The sequence below is a fragment of the Malus domestica genome, chromosome 16 (genome assembly GCF_042453785.1).
Source record: "Malus domestica chromosome 16, GDT2T_hap1".
Taxonomy (NCBI): Eukaryota; Viridiplantae; Streptophyta; class Magnoliopsida; order Rosales; family Rosaceae; genus Malus; species Malus domestica.
In genome coordinates this window covers 11,604,511-11,621,374 of record NC_091676.1, presented here as the reverse complement: position 1 = coordinate 11,621,374, position 16,864 = coordinate 11,604,511, and the positions used below count along the sequence as shown (strand labels likewise).

The following is a 16,864-nucleotide window of genomic DNA, read 5'->3' as shown; positions in this document are numbered from 1 at the left end:
AAGATGCACTTTTGACCCTAAACAAAAAAATATGATTATAAAACTAATTACGTTATCTAATTAGTCATCTAGTATTATAATTTAATGATATTTAATAAGTAAGAGGTCTTAAATTCAAATTTCTTTAGCAACGAGTTTAATGCAATTTATTTTTCACCCCTTAATTTAAATATATCGTTGTATTAAAAATAACTATCTAGTTAGTAATTATATGAAAGGAAAAGGTTGATTAATTTGCCTAAGTCAAAATGCACTGACCTTTTTTATTTTATTAAAAATAAAAATGTATTCCACATGTTGTTTTTTTTTTTTTTTGAGCATTCTACATGTTGTGTCAAAGACACCAATTTATCACACTAATTTTTTTTTTTTTTTATAACAAAGGATTTTTTTTTTATATTTATATTTTTGAACAAATGATATTATCTATACTAAGAGGAAGTGGGGTGAACTTAGCCTCGCAATGACCTAGCAATAATGTAGTTCAAATTCACTTTCTGGTGAGAATCGAACATAAGACCTCTCACTTACAAGTAAAGAGAAATATCACTAGACTGTAGAATTAATTTTGACATCAATTCATATGACAATGCTTTATTAGTTTTATAACTACACCATAGAATTATGCATTAGGGGTCAATTTGGGATTGATATGCTTTTTAAAAATTGCTTATGTTGTACTTTAAGAATAATCAACTGTAAAATAAAATAGTTGAGCATTTGATAAATTGTATTTTTAAAAGTGACGTGAGTATGAAAAACAATGTAAAAGAGTTTAGTAAATTTTAAAGGAATTGTTATTGGCACTCCAAAAATCTCATTCTACACTCCAAACTTTCTATGTTTGGAAAGAAAAATACACTTGTGAGAAGTGTAGAATGAGATTTTTGGAGTGCCAATAACACTTCCCAATTTTAATGTAATAGTGATATAATTTGTGACACACCCCGATCTAGAATCAAGGCATGCTAGCCATCACGTAAGGGTGACGTAGCCATGTACGCAGTGCAGAAGTGATAATTATATTAAAAAATGCGAGTAAATAAAAACCAAGCTAACTAATTTACACTAGAGAAGCATATAGGTGCAAGTGACGAGGTTTAAGAGTGACTACACATAATTAGAGCATAGGTAACCTAAGTGCAGTCCAGCAGGACAAATACTAATTATACAATACCAGATATGGTTCTACATTAGAGATAGTCTGTTAGAACCACCGTTAATTCCTCTTAAGCCACCTACCTAGAACCTGAAGGGGCGCAAAACAGAAAGTGTGAGTGGGCAAAAACAAAACTTTTCAAAATCATTTCAATTATCAAAAGTAATAACCCCTCGCTGGAAACCTGTATAATTCCCAAAAAATAGAATACATATCTATATCAAAACCATGCTCGGGATAGCAAATCCACATGTATACCATGCCAAATATCTTAGTATAATGAAATAAGTTCACCATATGAAGTAAATCAATGAAAAGTAACATATCAGCCGGATCCACCTAGTGTGGCCTGTACGGCTAAACTTTAGCTCCTCAAATATACCTGCACATGAGTCAGAACCATCTAAAGTGGTCTGTACGACATAACTGGGTGTAAATAAATACGCTCAAGTGTTACAATCACGTGAAGACTGTGCGAATAATCGCGGATCATCTACGAGTCGGAATCACTTATAGTGGTATGTACGACAGGATTGTGCACCTAACTTGGATCTAAGGTGAGCATACGGTGCGGGAGGTGAACATCACGTGAAGGATTGTACCTTAACCACGGACGGGAGCACTAACACTGGGGTGCAAGTTTGTGAGCTCTAAATACATCAAATATAATCGTAACCAAGCAACTCACATCCACCATCTATAAACTTACCTAGAACTTACCTGAGTGTTACTAAATGCATATTCTAAATATAAAACATTTGGCATGGCATTCAAAACATAAACCATTTAAATAAGTTTTATGGAAAAAATACCAAGCATATATATATATATGAAAACCAAAAGCCCACTCACTAGTATGTTGCAGGGTCGTAACCCTCGAGTCTCACTTGATTGTGCTCGTCCTCTGGAAACGTCTCACCCATATGTGAAACAACTATTATAACGTTATTTTAAGCACATAATCAAAACTAGGTAATAACTGCTCATACGTTGCTCAATTGGGGTATTTGAATATATCATCATGGCCTACTCAACACCACGAACATTCCCATATTTTTAGAAAAAAATTCTAAGTTCCCACGCACCGGCCAAGGCATGGCCACACACGTAGGCACGTGTCTAGCACACTGACGAATTCCCTAACGGCGTTAGGGAATATTCCATTAAAATTGAAGGAATATACTCTTTCTCCTTCCTTGGTTCGCCGGAGTCCGGCGCCGGCCACTGCTGATATCGCCGGCTTCTGGAAAAACTTAGAACTTCAATATCTCATCCATTTCTTAACCAAAATTCATAAAATTTGTACCAAAATGAAGCTCTCAACTAAGAGAACACATTCTTACCACTTTTACGTCCTCAAAACTAACGAAAACTAGCCGGAAAAATGTCGATAATTCGGCCACACCTACAATTCGATGAACTCGAGTGGCCCGACGTCCAAAACCTTCCAAAATTCCCCTATAAGCTTCGTGAAGTAGATTTAAGACCTCCTAGAACTTTAAAACTCCACGAAACACTTGCGATCACGATAGAGTAACAAGACACTTCGTCGGAGCTCCCTAGTTCTCGAGTTCCCAAGGTCCATCATCCCAACTAAGGGTATAGTTCTGCTCCTAAGCTTGCAAGGAACTTAGAAATGGTCTCCACTATCTCGATCTGTGCAAGATGAAGCTAGTTGTGCCCGTGAGCGTACGGACGGAAAAAGGGTTCGAGAAAGAGAGTGACAGATGAAGGTTGTACGTGTGTGAGTATGTGCGTGCCCTGATCCGGATTGGATATACACATATACAATCCTTAAACTCTAATTGGGCTACCACTAAAGGCCAAAAATCATCTACAACAACCCTAATTCCTATTGGGTCCAAAGAATTAGGACATAACATAATTGGTCCGATTTTTCTTAACCCAATTATACATTCACAATCCCACCACTCAAGGGGTAAAATTGACATTTCCACACTATCAGGGATAAGATAAATATAAATTCGGGGGACGGGTTGTCACAATTTGTATAATTACAAAAATAGACATTTATGGTAGGAGTGGTTGCAATGGTGATGGCATCAACATTGGTAGAGGTATTGTGGTGGTGCTACTGGTAAAGGTAGGAATGGTGTAGGGGCAATGATGACGGTGGTGGTGACAATTGTTGTGGCAATGACAATGGTAGGGATATGGTTGTGATGTATACTAAGGGTGTGCTGGTTGGGGTGTAGATGTAGAAATGGTGGTAAGGTGGTGGAAATTGTTATGGTGGCTGGGGTGACAAAAATGGTGGTGATAATAGTTAGTAGTGGTGGTCACTTTGTTCATTAAGGAGAAAATGATGTGTAGACTAACAAACAATGTCACTATATGTTTATTATAGGAAAAGCTAGGAATTAGAATCATTCTACTTTTAGGGCATGTTTACTTACAAGAATGGAGTGGGAAAAACGGTATTATTCATATTCATGTGTTTATTAACAACTACAGAAAAGAAAAAGAAAAAGGAGGTAGATCTTATATGTTTTGTGTATGACAAACTTGGAAAATGAAGGCATCTAATTAACATAGGAAAATAATGAGGTCAGGGATAAATTAGAATAATAAAATAAAAATGATAATCATAAGCTATTTTTCTCTTCTGCATATTCTTACTTGTTTTCTCACATTAAAACGAACAACTTAAACAAAAACAGTTAAGTGTGTAGAAAGAAAAAGGAAAAAAAAGGATAACACTGGCATTTTCTTATAATTCAATTTCTTTTAAATAACGTGTATTCACTATCTAAATTTCATGATTGAAATTGTTCATTTCCTCAATCTTAATTTGAAGATCTTCCTTACCAACAAATTATTCGAATTAGAGATCATCTAGTCATTAAAATGTATTAAACATATTTGACGATGCGAGTACCAATTAACACATTTATGATAAACATTTCATTTTATTTGATACATTTGAATGATTAAACGATTTTCAATTCAAATAATTTAAAAAAAAAATGATTTTCAACTAAAGATTAAAAAATTGAACGTTCCTATCATAGAATTTATATAATGTATATCTCTACTAATTAATAAAACAATTATTGTCAACCAAAACCCTATGAAATTATCAGTTTAACCCTCTAACTAAAACAGAACATGAATAAGAAATATGAGCAGTAATGTAATTTCACACAACCAAATTTTGTTTTTTTTTTTCAAAGCCTCACCTACATGTAATCTTAACATATCTCTAATTAAAATAAAATAAAATTAAAAAATAAAAAAATAAAACTTCTCACTCCCACATTCTCTATCACCTCTTCCTCTCTTATTCTATATCAAAAACAAAAATAAAAAAATTTCATATATATTTTATGTGTGCCCATATGCTATTACGTTATTAAGAAAATAAAATATGTGCATTTTCTCATGAAATAGCGTAAATATTCTTAAAAAAATAATACTTGGTTACCATTTTACTTGAAAAATGAAACACGTGTGAATCTACCTACCTCCCAGGCCCCAGCCCACCACTCTCTCTCTTCCAGTGTCTCTCTCTAACTCTCTCTCTCTCACCTCGTCCGTCACATACAATAATCAATGAATCAAACTAGTAAACTTTGTACAGCGCCGACAAAATATTAAATAAATAAATAAACAAAAAAAATAAGTCGCACTCAGTGAGCTAACTACCTCGCGCCACGTGACCAGCTCATCGCGCCCTCCTTCCTTCCCCTCTCTCTCTCTCTCTCTCTCTCTAAGGTAGCCACCTCTCCATCTCCGACCCCCCAAACCCCTCTCCCCTTTCTCTCTGTATCTCTCTCTATATAATTTCTCCCTCCATCCAATCCTTCCTAAATCCCAGCATTTTTCACTTCTCCCCAAATCCCGAATTCCACTCTCACAATCAGGTAAGCTCCAATTCCTCTCTTTATTTTTTTACTCTGGATTTTACTTCGGTTTTCCGGTGGATTAAATTAGGAGAGGTCCGCTGTTTTGTTCCGTTTCCAGGATCCCATTTCCTGTCCGGACTTCAAATTTCCCGGATTTTTATCCATTCTTTTGTTTGTTTTGCTTGATTTGTTGTACATATAGTGATTAGGATTGTTCCGGACAGATTAAGATCTGCTTCCGCTTCTCCTTTCTTGGATAATTGGGTTGTTGGGTCTTGTTTGGTTGCGGTTTGGTTGGCACATTGCGTAGGGATCTGTTTGGTAACCATATCTGCATATCTGTTTGGCATTAGGTGTGCTTTTTTTTTTCTAACAGAAACTTGACCAACAGTTCTACCTAACTTCACCATTTGATTTGACGTGCTTACCTGTAATTGTTCTGCTAATCCTAAACTGTAATTTTCAGAACAAGAGCTATGAATTTTGTTTGGATCGTGTAATTGATGTGTGATCGCGATGAAATGAATTAGTATTTGATGGTTTGGTTTCTTATTCAGTGATCAGAAGCCGGAGGTTGCCTTGACCCGAAAACCATGGCCACCGGACAACTTTTTTCGCGCACCACTCAGGCGCTGTTCTATAACTACAAGCAGCTCCCAATCCAGCGCATGCTCGATTTTGACTTCCTTTGCGGTGTGTATCAATTTCCAATTTTGATTTCGGACTTGGTCTTAGTTATAGTTTTTAGTTTTTGAAAAAGTTGTAAATGTAGTAACTGAGGTTTGTTACAGGGAGGGAAACACCTTCGGTTGCTGGAATCATTAACCCCGGTTCTGAGGGATTTCAGAAGCTCTTTTTCGGTCAGGAGGAAATTGCCATACCAGTGCACTCAAAGTAAGTCGCTATTCTCTCATCCTCTTCCTAGATTTCACCTTTTTTGGCTGCAAGCCACAACCTTGTGTATAATATATATGCATGGTTAATTTTAATTTTTCATAACCAAATATTCAAATTATGTTATTAGTCAAATTGTCATTCTTTATCTATTGTTTCGAGATTATCTGACCGTCGTGTTGATAACTGTTGCAGCATTGAAGCATCTTGCGCTGCTCATCCTACTGCCGATGTCTTCATTAACTTTGCTTCATACAGAAGGTCAGTGATCGTTCTATTAGTATCTTGGAGTGCGAAACTTCTATGATTGTACCTAACGATGAATATATGTTGATATATCTGCAGTGCTGCCGCTTCTTCCATGGCTGCTCTGAAGCAACCAACCATTAGAGTTGTGGCAATCATTGCTGAAGGTGTTCCTGAGTCGGACACTAAGCAGTTGATAGCATATGCACGGGCAAACAACAAGGTTAGACAATTGATGCAAAGTCATCTTAATTTCACTGACTTGGAGAATGAACTAGCGATACTAACTTTAATCATCGTATCTTTTGTAGGTTGTCATTGGCCCAGCTACCGTTGGAGGAATTCAAGCTGGAGCTTTTAAGATCGGTGACACTGCTGGAACCATTGATAACATTATTCACTGCAAGCTATACAGGCCCGGATCTGTTGGTTTTGTCTCCAAATCTGTATGTAGCTATTCCAGCATCGTAAACTTTCAGATAATTTGGTCATTCATAAGATTATTAGAATGTCTATATTTAAAATGTTTAGCAAATTGGAATCGAGTGCATTGATTTCTCTTCTATGCCCTTATGTTTAATGTGCCATGAGTTGCCACATAGTTATTCAAACTCCAATTTGGTGTGCTGTGTCAAGAAAGTTTGTGTTCTAGAATTCTTACAAAAGAAATTTTTTTGGTATTGCAGGGTGGCATGTCTAATGAGTTATACAATACTGTAGCTCGTGTAACAGATGGACTTTATGAAGGTATCCACATTTGATCTATTTAATTTTGCTTTAATAGCTGACTTAATATTTGAACAAGGTTTTAATACAATTTTGGTATGTCTTGAAACTATTCAGGTATTGCTATTGGAGGTGATGTGTTCCCAGGTTCTACTCTTTCTGACCATGTTCTGCGGTTTAACAATATCCCCCAGGTACATTACGATTTCATTACTTCTTTTGAGGGACTGTCCACGATTTGCATGTTGTATGAGGATGCCAGTATTCTGAAACTTGACATTATGGTTTTCTGATCTTGTGCAGGTTAAACTTATTGTTGTTCTTGGAGAACTTGGTGGGAGAGACGAGTATTCTTTAGTTGAAGCTTTGAAACAGGGAAAAGTTACCAAACCAGTGGTTGCTTGGGTTAGTGGAACTTGTGCAAGGCTTTTCAAGTCCGAAGTACAATTTGGTCATGCTGTAAGTTATCATCTCAGTTTCCCTTTACTAATCTCTTCCCAAGACTGTTAAGAGGGTTAAAAATTCTAATTCTTCCTTGATATCGTCTAAATTAGGGCGCAAAAAGTGGTGGTGAGATGGAATCTGCACAAGCAAAGAATCAAGCCTTGAGGGATGCTGGTGCTGTTGTTCCCAGTTCATATGAAGCTCTGGAAACTGCTATCAAGGAAACATTTGAAAACCTGGTAATTACAGCATGCCTTGATAAACTGCACAAAGATTGCTTGACTGAGTTATGTAAATCCATGAGGATCTGTGGCTGACTAACATGTTTTGGTTATTTGTGCAGGTTGAGCAAGGGAAGATTGCACCAGTCAAGGAATTCAAGCCTCCACAAATCCCTGAAGATCTTAACTCTGCAATTAAGAGCGGAAAAGTTCGTGCTCCAACTCATATTATATCCACGATCTCTGATGACAGAGGTATGCATTACATTAAACAATCTTCCTGTATATGATTGATGTGTTTGATAAAGGACATCAGTTTCATTGACTTCTAATTTTAATCATTTTTGCAGGTGAGGAACCATGCTATGGTGGTGTACCTATGTCTTCCATTGTTGAGCAGGGTTATGGTGTGGGTGATGTTATCTCTCTTTTATGGTTCAAGCGCAGCCTTCCCAGTTACTGTACTAAATTTATTGAGGTAGGTTCTTATTACTATACTGCTGCTTATTTGCACTTTTTTACCCTTTTGTTTAATTTTTGTTGATTTAAAGTCTAGCTAAGCAAATATGTGTATACTAGCTCATTCACTAATGAGTATGACATTGACATCAGATTTGCATCATGTTATGTGCCGACCATGGTCCTTGCGTCTCTGGTGCTCACAACACAATAGTAACTGCTAGGGCTGGCAAGGATCTTGTTTCCAGCCTTGTTGCAGGTAGATATATTCCCACAGAATGTTCTATCCTTTGTTATTATAAAGTTTTCTAGTTTAAGGATTGGAGATAGTTTGGTTGCGGAATACTCAAGATGAGCTTCTGAAACAGGTTTGCTCACAATTGGACCACGATTTGGTGGTGCCGTTGATGACGCTGCTCGTTACTTCAAGGATGCCTATGACAGGGTGAGCCTTATTGGGCATTTTATGTGTAGTGATTGAACACTTAAACCTTAAAATGATGTTTTAACGCTAACAAGTTGTCTCCTTGCTGTGTTTTATCAGAACCTTACACCTTATGAATTCGTCGAAAGTATGAAGAAGAAGGGCATTCGTGTGCCAGGGATTGGGCACAGGTATTGAGAGTTTTCAAAGTTATACAACAGCATAATCTTCGGGTTTCAGTATATGCATTTTAGTAGCTGCATTAGAAATCTTATTGATGGTAGTTTTTGTTTCTTTGCTGTGGAAAAGGATCAAGAGAGGGGACAACAGAGATAAGAGAGTAGAGCTTCTACAAGCGTTTGCACGCACTAATTTCCCTTCTGTCAAGTACATGGAATATGCCGTACAAGTTGAAACCTACACACTCTCGAAGGCTAACAATCTGGTCCTCAACGTTGATGGCGCAATTGGAACCTTGTTCCTGGATCTTCTTGCTGGCAGTGGAATGTTCACCAAGCCAGAGATTGACGAGATCGTTGAGATTGGATATCTGAATGGGCTCTTCGTGCTGGCACGTTCTATTGGTTTGATTGGGTGAGTACTGGCTAGGATTAACTATATATTTTTTTTCCGCAGATAATTGTAGGTTAGTTTTATGTTGTTGCCTATTCAGGTACAATCAAAATCTAGATAACGACACATCAACCATTAGAACACTGATTCTACATAGGCACATATCTCCCTCCTTTACACGCAAAGATAATGTACTTGGACTTCCTACTGTCTCTAAACAGATTAGGTGGTCCTACGGTCATATGGTCACTGATACAGATAGGACTCAATAGTTCAAGTAGTCAATTTCCGATTCGTTGGCATATACATATAGGATTAGATACCTGGCTTTGTCATTGAGACACAAAACAACAGATTGTCCTTCATGACAATGAGGTTCACTTCCATTCGATGGAGGGTCAGATAAACAAGGGAGATAGGACATCATTTTCTGCTTTGTATATGATGCATTCCTTAGTATATCTGTAGAATATACTTTTACCTGACCGATTCTCTCTCTGATCTAAATCTCAGGCACACATTCGACCAAAAGAGGTTGAAGCAGCCCCTATACCGCCACCCATGGGAGGACGTTCTATACACCAAGTGAGAAAATATCGGATAGCAGGTGCAAAACCCGGCCTACCTGCTTGCGGACGAGCATTGTTGTTTGCAAGGTTCTCAAGTCTATGATTTCGCCGGGGATGATTATTGTTCATTTGTTAAAATAGTGTTTTGTTTCGGTAATGCTGGAGCTGGTAAGTCTGTATCGAAAGTTCATAAAAAGAGAGAACCCTCGATCATTTTACCAAGCAGAAGTTATGTTTTCGCTTAAATTTCTTGGATTCACTTTCTGGTTTTAGGAGAGAAGTAGATTGTAGGGCAGCTGGGAATTGGATGTACCATGGTCCATGAATATGCGCAATTGTTCTCTCGAGAAAAAAAACGAATAAATACAAATCTGTCCCTATACATTTATGCATTGCCTTTTTCTTTCTTTATTTTTATTTTTATTAAATAAATTTCATTAAAACTCCTATCAAGAAAGAGAAAAAAGTATATCAAACACGCATAAAATATAGCGAACAAACAAAAACAAGAACTTTACGAGAAAAAAACTTTAACATAAACACAACCAAAAACTCATGTCGCTTTAAGCTCAATTTCTTGCCAAGCCAGACAATCTAAACCCTAAACGGATTCATAATTCTTGAATCGTGAGTACTACGGCCACCACATGAATGAGCACCACCATCAAACAAACCGCATCTAGTCGTAAACACACAATAAGTCAGCCATAACTAAATGCAGAACTTAATATAAATATTAAATCGTCATTGTTGTTCCTGGACCGGACAAAGCCTAATCTTTTGACTGATTTCTTAGAGCATTTACCGGACAATCATGGAGATATTTATGCACTAATTAACTGGGATTATCTTGAGTAACTTGTGCTCACCAGACAACGATTGTGCCATATCGTACGGACCAAAATGGACATATTTTACTATCTAACGGAAATTTTTAAGGATGACTAGAATACGATCTGATACGTTAAATATTATAATAAAAGTGTTGAAAATACCAAATTATATATTTTCCTGTACATTGAAAAATATCTCAGTCTAAAATCAGATGTGATATGTGTTCCATTTCCATCAGGTACGGTCAGTAAGGATAATTCTTCGCCATAGTGTAATATTCCATTTCACTCGGATGCATGCATGGGAGTGGAAGTATAATTTTCACTGATGAAGCAAATCAGGATAAAAGCAGACATTAGGAAAAAAGAAAAAAAAAAAAAAAAAAAAGTAAACTTATAATTTTGTTGTAATGTTATACCTCAGTTAACTTTTCCATTAATTTTTCTGTTAACTGCTGACGTGAGACCCACTATTTTGCTAATCAGAATAAAAAATTAATTAATTAATAAAAAATTATTTGTTATTTATTTAAAAATTAAAAATTAATTAAAACAAACAAACCTTTTTCTTCCTTTTTTCCCCAGAAACCGTGCTTTCTCCCCAACGCCCCTTCGTCCTCCTCCGCCGCCTTCTTCCTCCTCCGTCCCCTTCATCCTCCTCTTTAAACACAAGTGTCGGATCTTTTCTGGCCCGCTTCGACTGACCCAGAGAACGGCCATCTTTTCCCTCAAACTCTCCCTTCTCTCCTAACGCTCACCATCTTTTCTTCTCTGTGTTTACAGAGACGCCGAGCCCCAGAGAAAGGCCATCACCAGACCACCACCACAACTGTGTCACTCTCTCTTCTTCTCTCCCTCAACGCTTGTTATGAACTGGTTGAGATTGTCTTAATCACAGGAAGGTTTTAGTTAGTTTAAGGACTAAATTGTAAGGAGTTATAAGTATGGGGTTTCAATTGTAAAGGGTCAATAGTTATTAGACGGTTTCAGAAATTGTTAGTATTGTGGTCCTGATGGCATTGTTGATATACATGCTTTCGAATGGATTGTAAGGCAGAATTGAAATTAATTGAATATTCCTTTTGCTTCTTCTATATTTTCTCTCTCGCCATTCATGTACCTTAGCTACCGGTGTGGTTGATTCTCCGGCACCGGTGTGGTTCATAACATTGGTATCAAAGCCTAGGTGCCCGATGCTGCGGGTCTTGGTGACGTGACGTGCCGCCTCGTGATTACCGCCTTGGGAGTATGGACTCCAAGGGACTTGGTGACGAGGGACTGGGCGACGTGATTACCGCCGTGGGCGTCGGGTCTTCCGAAGGGTGGTGTAATGTTATGATCCCACATTGACTACACTTATGGGAGTGTAGGGGTTCTTAAGTCCTTGGGGTCCTCCCACCTATTGGACTAGTCTTTTGGGTTGGGCTCTTCCTTTGGGCTTGAGTTCCTAACATTGGTATCACCCTCCGTTCCTGGTTTTTCCCATCCGTGTATGCCCCGTCCCAAACCCACCACTCGTTCCGCCATGGATGCCCGCTTTGCTGCTTTTGAATCTGAATTTCCGTCGATCATCCGTGAAGCGGTGAACTCCGCTTTTGATGCCAAGCTTCCAGCCCAACTCGATGCGCGCCTTCCGGCGTATTTTGAGCAGTTCCGCCGCGAGCTCACTCATGAACTCACCTTTCGTCGTGAGGGTGAAGGTCCATCCCACCCACCTCCTCCAGATCCACTTGTTACTCATGAGATGGCTCAGATCCCGCCACCACCTCATCCCGGCCCTCAGAATCCAAGGCCGCCGTGGCAACAGCGCCTCGACTTTCCCAGATTTACTGACGGTGATGATATCCTTGCTTGGATTTACAAAGCCGAACAGTTCTTCTCCTTCTATGGGATCCCCGATGCTCAACGTGTTCTCACCGCCTCCTTTCATTTTGAAGGTGAGCTTCTTCACTGGTTCCGTTGGATGGATTGCGTCAACACCACTCCCACTTGGTCGGCGTTTACCACCGCCCTTTGTCGCGAGTTTGGATCCTCTGCTTTCGAAGATAGTGCCGAGGCTCTCTTCAAACTTCGCCAGCTCGGTCCTCTTCGTGATTATATCGCGGAATTTCGCCGTCTAGCTACTCGATCACCTGAGATTAGCCCTCTTCTGTTACGCAGTTGCTTTTTAGGGGGGTTGAAAAAGGAACTGCGATATGATGTCAAACTGTTCAAACCCGCCAATGTCCATGAGGCTATTGCCATTGCTGTGCAGCTTGATTCTAAGCTTACTGAGCTAAAATCGGTCCCATCTCGCACCAATACCACGTCTAAACCCTTTTCAAACACTGTCACACCTTCCTCCTATACTATGCCAAACACTCGCAACCTTGGTATTAAGAAGCTAACCCCGGCTGAGGTCCAACGGAAGCGAGAGCGAGGGGAATGTTGGTTCTGTACTGATAAGTGGGTGAGCGGCCATAAGTGTAGCCTTAAGCAGCTACTGATGATGGATGTGCTGGATTCGGATGTTGTTGAAAATGACATTGAGGAGGATCAACCTGCATTGCACAACATGGAGCTTAGTGCGTGTGCCTTCTATGGCACTCATGGATGTCCGCCCGCTCAAACCATGAAGGTGCTTGGTCAGATTAATGGTCGATCTGTGAAAATACTCCTGGACTCGGGCAGCTCACACAACTTTGTTGATTCCAAATTGCTTAAACAGTGGGGGTGGCAAGCAACAAATACCAAGTCCTTTGAGGTCATGATAGCTGATGGCGGCAAGGTGATAAGTTCTGGTTGTTGCAGGGCTGTGGAATTGTCTCTTGCAGGGTATCAGTGTCACACAGATTTTTACTCATTGTCGTTGGGTGGTTGTGATGTGGTCTTGGGGGTGCAGTGGCTTTCCACCGTGAGCCCTGTGCTATGGGACTTCCAACTCCTCACAATGGAGTTCACAAAGGACCACCACACTTATAAATTGTCTCATCAAAATTCCACTACCTCAGGAATTCAAGAAGTATCACTGCATCAACTGGATAAGGAGTTAGCTAACTCTAATCTGGGGTTGTTCTTGTATTCCATGGAAACAGAAAAGTTAGAATCCTGTGAATTGAATTCAGTACAGTTGCAGGAACTACAACAATTGTTGAATGCATTCGAGTCTATCTTTGCTTTGCCTACTACGTTACCTCCACAGCGAGACCACGACCATCACATTCCCCTTGTGCAAGGGGCCAAACCACCAAGCATTCGACCATACCACTATGGTCCGTTACAGAAAACTGAAATCGAGAAGGCAGTTCAAGAATTACTTGAGGCAGGTTTCATAAGGCGAAGCCATAGCCCATTCTCCTTTCCTGTTTTGTTAGTGAGGAAGAAGGAAGGCACTTGGCGGATGTGCATTGACTACAGAGAGCTCAATACCCTCACTATTAAGGACAAGTACCCCATACCCCTTATTGACGATCTGTTGGATGAGTTGCATGGATCATTCTATTTCTCTAAGTTGGACTTGCGATCTGGATATCACCAGATATTAATGCAGCCTTGAGACATTGAAAAAACTGCATTTAGGACTCATGAGGGCCATTATGAGTTCCTAGTAATGCCATTTGGGCTTACAAATGCCCCTGCCACATTCCAAAGTTTAATGAACGATTTATTTAAGCTCTACTTGCGGAAATTTGTGTTGGTTTTCTTTGACGACATCCTTATTTACAATAAGACCTGGGCAGCTCATTTAGCTCACTTGAAGGCAGTTTTTGAGATATTGCAGACCAATCAACTTTTTCTCAAAAAGTCTAAATGTTCCTTTGGGCAAACGCGGGTGGAGTATTTGGGACACATTATCTCACGAGAATGAGTAGCACCGGACCCTGGGAAGATCCAAGCCATACAAACTTGGCCTGCACAAAAAACTGTTAAGGAGTTGAGAGGATTCTTGGGTTTAACAGGCTACTACAGAAAGTTTGTGCCAGGCTTTGGCAAAATTTGCCAGCCTCTATACCATTTGACAAAGAAGGAGGGGTTTCATTGGAATGCAGAAGCTCAAAAAGCATTTGACACACTTAAGACAGCAATGACCTCTTCACAAGTATTAGCACTACCAGATTTCTCTAAACCATTTGAATTGGAATGTGATGCTTCTGGTTGTGGCATCGGAGCTGTGCTGCAACAAGGCGGAAGACCCATTGCTTTTTCTAGCCAGTCACTTGGTCCACGGAATCAAGCACTCTCTACTTATGAGAGAGAATTAATTGCAGTGGTTTATGCAGTAAGGAAATGGCAGAATTATTTGCAGGGAAGACATTTCATAATCAAGACTGATCATAGTAGTCTTAAATACTTTCTACATCAGCGAGCTAACACTGCATTCCAACAGAAATGGGTTTCCAAGTTATTGGGGTATGATTATGAGATACAGTTCAAAAATGGATCCCAAAATGCAGCTGCAGATGCTTTGTCTCGGTTACATGGAGTGCCTTAATTACCGGAACCTGTTCCTCAGTCCATTAAGGAATGTAATGCTATTTCTTACCCTTACAATGGCTGGATAGATGACTTGCGGAGAAGTACTGAACAAGATGAATGGATTGCAGCAAAGAAAAAAGAAGTGGGTGACTATGCAATGAAGGGCACAAGGGACTCTACCTTGGGAAAGTATACTGTTGAAAATGGATTCTTGCTCTACAAGAAGAGGGTGGTGTTAAGCCCTCACTCGGAGTGGAGAAGTAAAATTCTAGAGGAGCATCATTGTACCCCCTCGGCTGGTCACCAAGGAGTTCTCAAGACATACCATCGAATTCAGAGGAGCTTCTATTGGCAAGGAATGAAGAAGGATATCCAACACTATGTGGCAGATTGTCAAGTGTGCCAACAAAACAAAGTGGAGACCATTGCCCCACCAGGGTTGCTGCAACCTTTACCAATTCCCCAAAGAATTTGGACTGACATTAGCATGGATTTCATAGTGGGTTTACCCCTATGCAAGGGCAAATCTGTGATATTAGTGGTGGTTGACAGATTATCCAAAAGTGCTCATTTCATAGCGATGGCTCACCCTTACACTGCAATCACAGTAGCTCAGTCCTTTGTGGATAATGTCCTAAAACTACATGGCATGCCAAGTTCAGTGGTCAGTGATAGAGATCTTATCTTCATTAGTGCCTTCTGGAAGGAATTGTTCAAACTGCAAGGGTCGAAACTGTGTATGAGCTCGGGATATCACCCCCAAAGTGATGGGCAAACTGAAGTGATGAATAGGTGCCTTGAAACCTATTTAAGGAGTTTTGTTGGAGGTCAACCACGGAGATGGGTTCAATGGCTTCCGTGGGCTGAATGGTGCTTTAACACTTCCTACCATTCATCTGCCAAATTCACACCTTTTGAGTTAGTCTATGGCTTCCCACCTCCTCAAATTATACCCTATGAATTTGGTACTGCAAGGGTGGCAACAGTGGAACAAAGTCTTTTGGAAAGGGACAAGATCTTATCTGTCTTAAAACACAACCTGCAGATGGCTCAGAATCGTATGAAGGTGCAGTATGATAAAAAGAGATCTGAAAGGCAATTTGAAGTTGGAGATTCTGTGTACCTTAAGTTGGTTCCTTACCAGTTGCAAGCATTAGCCCCTCACAACTATCATAAGCTTCAACCAAGGTACTTTGGTCCTTATGAAATTTGCGAAAAGATTGGTAAGGTAACATATAAACTGAAAATGCCACATAGCACCAAGATTCATCCTGTGTTCCATGTGAGTCAATTGAAGAAACATTTGGGAAGTAATGTGGAACCTCAGAATGTCCTACCTCAGGTGGTCGACGATGGGTTGGCAGGGAACATACCAGTTGCAGTGTTGGAGATGAGGGTTTACAAGAAGGGCAATGTTGCAGGGGTCCAGTTGCTAGTGCAGTGGCAAGATCAGGAGGAATCAGAGGCTACTTGGGAAGATTTTGATGAGTTTAAGGCTAAATACCCTACATTTTCTTTTTGAACAAACCTTGAGGACAAGGTTCTATAAGGGAGAGGTATTGTTATGAACTGGTTGAGATTGTCTTAATCACAGGAAGGTTTTAGTTAGTTTAAGGACTAAATTGTAAGGAGTTATAAGTATGAGGTTTCAATTGTAAAGGGTCAATAGTTATTAGACGGTTTCAGAAATTGTTAGTATTGTGGTCCTGATGGCATTGTTGATATACATGCTTTCGAATGGATTGTAAGGCAGAATTGAAATTAATTGAATATTCCTTTTGCTTCTTCTATATTTTCTCTCTCGCCATTCCTGTACCTTAGCTACCGGTGTGGTTGATTCTCCGGCACTGGTGTGGTTCATAACAACGCTCAACTCCCCAGTTTCTCTAACCTCTCATCTTCTCTGTACAACAACATAGATGAACTAAACCCTAAACCACCTCGTAGTTTTCAGATGAAAATCCGTCAATTCTTGGTCAGATTGGACAAGACTTG

At 39.5% G+C, this 16,864-nt stretch overlaps 2 protein-coding genes and 1 long non-coding RNA gene across 3 annotated transcripts; 2 read left to right on the top strand and 1 right to left on the bottom strand.

Annotated features, from left to right (window-relative positions):
* The first annotated feature begins 4,755 nt into the window (after positions 1–4,755).
* Positions 4,756–9,969, top strand: LOC103416716 (ATP-citrate synthase beta chain protein 2). Its single transcript, XM_008354942.4, has 17 exons — positions 4,756–5,043; positions 5,583–5,718; positions 5,817–5,919; positions 6,115–6,180; positions 6,265–6,388; positions 6,477–6,611; positions 6,852–6,912; positions 7,009–7,085; positions 7,195–7,350; positions 7,446–7,574; positions 7,679–7,811; positions 7,907–8,034; positions 8,169–8,274; positions 8,384–8,460; positions 8,560–8,630; positions 8,749–9,033; positions 9,526–9,969. The coding sequence occupies exons 2-17, from the start codon at positions 5,619–5,621 to the stop codon at positions 9,599–9,601; spliced, it is 1,827 nt and encodes a 608-aa protein (XP_008353164.1). The 5' UTR covers positions 4,756–5,043; positions 5,583–5,618; the 3' UTR covers positions 9,602–9,969.
* Positions 9,970–10,522: 553 nt separating this feature from the next.
* Positions 10,523–11,241, bottom strand: LOC114822195 (uncharacterized). Its single transcript, XR_003770352.2, has 2 exons — positions 10,977–11,241; positions 10,523–10,739 (listed from the first exon to the last, which is right to left on the bottom strand). It is a non-coding gene; the product is annotated as an uncharacterized lncRNA (long non-coding RNA).
* A 698-nt stretch (positions 11,242–11,939) lies between these two features.
* LOC103416741 (uncharacterized) lies at positions 11,940–13,949 on the top strand. Its single transcript, XM_008354964.2, has one exon. The coding sequence runs from the start codon at positions 11,940–11,942 to the stop codon at positions 13,947–13,949; it is 2,010 nt and encodes a 669-aa protein (XP_008353186.2).
* Positions 13,950–16,864: the final 2,915 nt, after the last annotated feature.

Coding starts and splice junctions, on each gene's coding strand:
- LOC103416741 (XM_008354964.2), top strand. CDS start 11,940: ATGGATGCCCGCTTTGCTGCTTTTGAATCTGAATTTCCGTCGATCATC.
- LOC103416716 (XM_008354942.4), top strand. CDS start 5,619: ATGGCCACCGGACAACTTTTTTCGCGCACCACTCAGGCGCTGTTCTAT. Junction 7,086..7,194: donor GGTTTAACAATATCCCCCAG/GTACATTACGAT, acceptor GATCTTGTGCAG/GTTAAACTTATTGTTGTTCT. Junction 7,575..7,678: donor AGGAAACATTTGAAAACCTG/GTAATTACAGCA, acceptor TTATTTGTGCAG/GTTGAGCAAGGGAAGATTGC.